The 4,284-nt window shown below is 41.1% G+C and overlaps 1 protein-coding gene across 1 annotated transcript; it reads right to left on the bottom strand.

Annotated features, from left to right (window-relative positions):
- Positions 1-508: 508 nt before the first annotated feature.
- On the bottom strand, positions 509-3,260 carry Znf157 (zinc finger protein 157). Its single transcript, XM_031372243.1, is given in 7 exon segments — positions 509-880; positions 882-965; positions 967-1,114; positions 1,116-1,571; positions 1,749-2,106; positions 3,004-3,099; positions 3,218-3,260. Coding segments are annotated over 7 exon segments (1,347 nt in total). The 3' UTR covers positions 509-718.
- Between the last annotated feature and the right edge of the window lie 1,024 nt (positions 3,261-4,284).

Genomic DNA, 4,284 nt, shown 5'->3' with positions numbered 1-4,284 from the left:
TCCTGGAACTCACTCTGTAGACCAGGCTGGTCTCGAACTCAGAGATCCGCCTGCCTCTGCATCCCAAGTGTTGGGATTAAAGGTGTGTGCCACCACCACCTGGCCAATCTTAACTTTTGAGGGAAGTATAAATAAATATTACCTTGAAACAGACAATATGTGAAACATAAAAGTTCAGTACAAGAAAAAAGTTAACAAAATTAAAGAGCCAGATATAGTCTGAGAGAAGATACTGTAACATATGAATGAACGGCTTTATATGCTTACATAAAAGGAAGTAACACCAATGACAACATTTAAACCAGAACATGACAACATTTAAATCATAATGTAAAAGATAAACATCTCATTAGGAAACAGTAAAGGATATGAGCAGTCAGTACACACAAGAAAAATATTGAGATGGCTAATTATAAGACAATATGTTCAACTTCACGTTAAATGGAGAAATACAAATGAAACCAGCCAAGCAAACTATTTGTCTACCTTTATTAAAGCACTCAGGAGACTGAGGCAAAAGTTCAAAGCCCACCTGGGCTATAAACTGTCTCAAAAAAAAGTAAACAATAATGAGATGGATTATTGGAATAAAGAGATCAAGACACATTTTTTTTTGTATCAGTCTAAGTACCATACTGTGGCAAATGTGCTTTGCATGTTCTGCTTGATTAGATGCCCCTGGGGGCTTGACCCAGTGTTTGAGGGAGCAAGGGAATCTTCAAGGAGAAGCTTTCTCCAATGCACAAAGCAAGGATTGGCCCAAGTGAGTTCTCTGGTGTTCTGTGAGGTGGGCTTTCCGATAGAAGCCCTTTTCACATTCCTGACATTCAAAAGGCCTCTCTCCTGTATGAATTTGTTGATGCTCAATGAGGCACACTTTTCACATAAAAGGCATTCCCACACTCATGGCATTCATAAGGCTTCTCACCAGTGTGAGTTCTCCTGTGTTGATGAAGAGATTTTTTTCATGCTAAAGATCTTCCCACTGTCACTACATTCATAGGGTTTCTCTCCTGAATGCATATGCTGATGTTCAATGAGCCAGGCTTTCACATAGAAAGCATTCCCACATTCCTTACATTCATAGGGCTTCTCTCTGGTATGGATTCTCTGACAAGTGTACCCTGAAGGCTTTCCCACATTCCCTACAATGATAGTAGGGCCTCTCCCCTGTGTGGGTTCTCTGAAGATTACTGAGAGTCATTTTGATTCAGAAGAATTTCCCACAGTCTCCACACTCATAGGGCTTCTTACCTGTGTGAATCCTTTGATGCTGGTTTATGGATTTCTTGGCACAGAACTTTTTCCCACAGTCCCCACATTCATAGGATTTCTCCCCCATGTGAGTTCTTAGGTGTTGGGTAAGGGATATCTTGACATGAAATGTCTTATCGCATTCATTGCATTTATAAGGCCTCTCACCAGTGTGGATCCTCTGGTGGATTGTGAGGGTTGCCTTCTCAGAAAAAGTTTTCCCACATTCAGTACATTCATAGGGCCTCTCTTCCATGTATGTTCTTCAGTGTAGAATGAGTTGTGACTTTCTGCCAAAAGATTTCCCACATTCGCTGGGCGGTGGTGGTGCACGCCTTTAATCCCAGCACTTGGGAGGCAGAGGCAGGTGGATTTCTGAGTTCAAGGCCAGCCTGGTCTACAGAGTGAGTTCCAGGACATGGAGAAACCCTGTCTCGAAAAACCAAAAAAAAAAAAAAAAAAAAAAAAAAAAAAAAGATTTCCCACATTCCTGACATTCAAAGGGTCTCTCTCCTGTGTGAGTTTTCTGATGAGCAATGAAGTGGGACCTTGCATTGAAGGTCTTTGCACATTCACTACACTCATAGGGCCTCTCTCCTGTTCATAGGTGCTCAACTAGGTTAGATTTCCTGCAGTACACTTTTCCACATTCACAACATTCAAAGTTTTTATCTCTGGTAGGAATCCTTTGATGTCGAACAAAGCTTGTTTTTTCATGGAAGTTTTCCTCACATCTATTATAACCAACATTTCAATTCACAGTTTGAATACTCTGATGCCGAAAAATGTTGTTCTCCAGCACAAGGGCATTACTCTCAATTGAACTGTTGCCACACAGCAAAGACAGTCGTTCTTTCATGTAAAATCTCCTCTCATAATTAACATAGCCTTTATAATTTTATAATTTGCACCTAGGCAGTAATACACACTGGTAATCCCAGTAATCAGGAGACTGAAGCAGGAAGTTCATGAGTTGCAGGCCAACTTGAGCTGTACAGACCTGTTTCAGACAAACAAAAGAGAAACAAAAGGAAAAAGAAAAGAAATCCACCACAATTTGACTCTTGCTAATTCACAGGCCTCTTACCAGTCCCAGGATAAATTTCTCAGGTAAGGATCAGCCTTCACAGTTCTCTGTCCAGAGCACACCTAATCTATATAGCTCTCTTCACTAATCCTGACCCTCCCCTTTTACAAGCCTTTCCCTGGATATAATCCCCAAAAGTGCACATCATTGTCTGTCTTTCTTAAATTGAATTGCTTTTCTTTTTACCACCCAAGCCACTACATAACTGTTTGTTTCTAGATTCCTTCCTTCACTAGACTGCAAACTCCAAGAGATCAGAGATATTTATTTACTGCTGGATTCCAAAACCTAGAATGTAGCCAGCATAATTTGACACGCCTTTAATATATAGTATATAACTAAGGGAATATATGAACAGATGTCTGATATCATAAGCATCCACTTCAATGAAGAAACAGAGGAATAAATTTTTAACATGAAGCACAGGTTATTAAGTGGGACAGATACCATTACAAACATCAAAATATACTAGTACTAAAATGTGAGTATAATATTTGGGTAGATAATTTAGTTTTCTAAAATATGTAGATATCCTGTCCTTATCTGAAAGATCCAAATGCTCTAAAGACTCCTGAAAAATATTACATATGGATGCCCTTTGATCTAAATTCCTGGGGCCTGGCTTCCCATGTATTCAATCTATCTGGTTCTTGCTCACTCACCTGAGTAAGCATGGCCTGAAGATTCCTCATCTAATAGCCACAGTTCTTCTCCCTGCTCCAACTTGAAGATTATATCTGGTTTGGCCAAACAGAGAACTGTTAATAGGAAATGACACAGACATGGGCCAAGAAGTTTGAGTTTTAGGGCACCTGATCGAGGAGGAAGGTGCATCTTTCATAAGCTGTACAAGGGAAGGGCCTATTTAAACCTTACATTTGGGATCGTAATCATCTATTACTGTGAGGAGACATCCCATTATGACCAAGGCAACTTAAAGTTGAAATTTCTGGTTCCTTTGGAAACTCAGTTAAGTTGTAATGATGTTTTGCTGGGGCAGACTGGTGAAAGCATGTTTTCCTAAACCAGATATGTGAAGAATGTTTTCCTGAAGCAGACACAGGTGAAAGGATGTATTACTATAGCAAACATGTGAAAAGATGTATGGTGTCTAGAAAGGATATAAGTATGACGCCACAGACACTGAGAGCTCCAGCATTCATTAGCTTTGCTCCACCTCACTAGTCTTCACTGATGACATGCATACATTGGTTTGCCTTACATTGTGTTGCTGAGCTCCGCTTGTGGTGGCTTCATAAGGAGAAACTCACCAAAGAACTTCTTGTGACATTCCTGCAGCTTCCTGCCACTTCCTCAGACTTGGCTCATTAGCGACCCTTGAGCCTTGTGGTTTCTTCTGAATTGAACTGCCCTTGCTGATTCATGTGTGATGGCTGTCCAGTGGAGTGGACTGCAGCTGCTGAATTGTGTGGTGTTTGCTAGCAGACTTTGTTTGTTGAAAGCAACAAAGATTGGAATTGCCCCCAAAGAACTATTTCTAAACATGTCTACTTCCCCTGTATCCTAATAGCCTTTCTTTTCCACTATCTCTAGTGGGTGATGGGCTAGGTGAGGTTGAACCCACTAGGGGTAGTGGAGAAGGAAGGTTATTAGGATACGGGGGAAGTAGGTTGTCAAAAATCTATGCTTACCGCAACATAGAATAAAGCATTTAACTGGGGCTTCCTTACAGTTTCAGAGGACTAGACCATGATCATCATTGTGGAAAGCATGGTAGCAGGCTGGCATAGCACTTGCACAATAGATGAAAGCTCACATCTGATTTGAAAGTTGCCTGCAGAGCCAGAGGCTGGGCCTGGTGTGGAAACCTCAAAGCCCATCCCTAGTGACACACCTCCACCGAGGCCACACCTACTCCAGCAAGGCCTCCACTGAGAAGCAAACAAGTAAATAAAACCACACACCATGTCATTTCATACACT

This window comes from Mastomys coucha, chromosome X, assembly GCF_008632895.1.
Source record: "Mastomys coucha isolate ucsf_1 chromosome X, UCSF_Mcou_1, whole genome shotgun sequence".
NCBI classification, from domain to species: Eukaryota; Metazoa; Chordata; class Mammalia; order Rodentia; family Muridae; genus Mastomys; species Mastomys coucha.
This window is presented reverse-complemented; position numbering and strand designations above follow the sequence as displayed.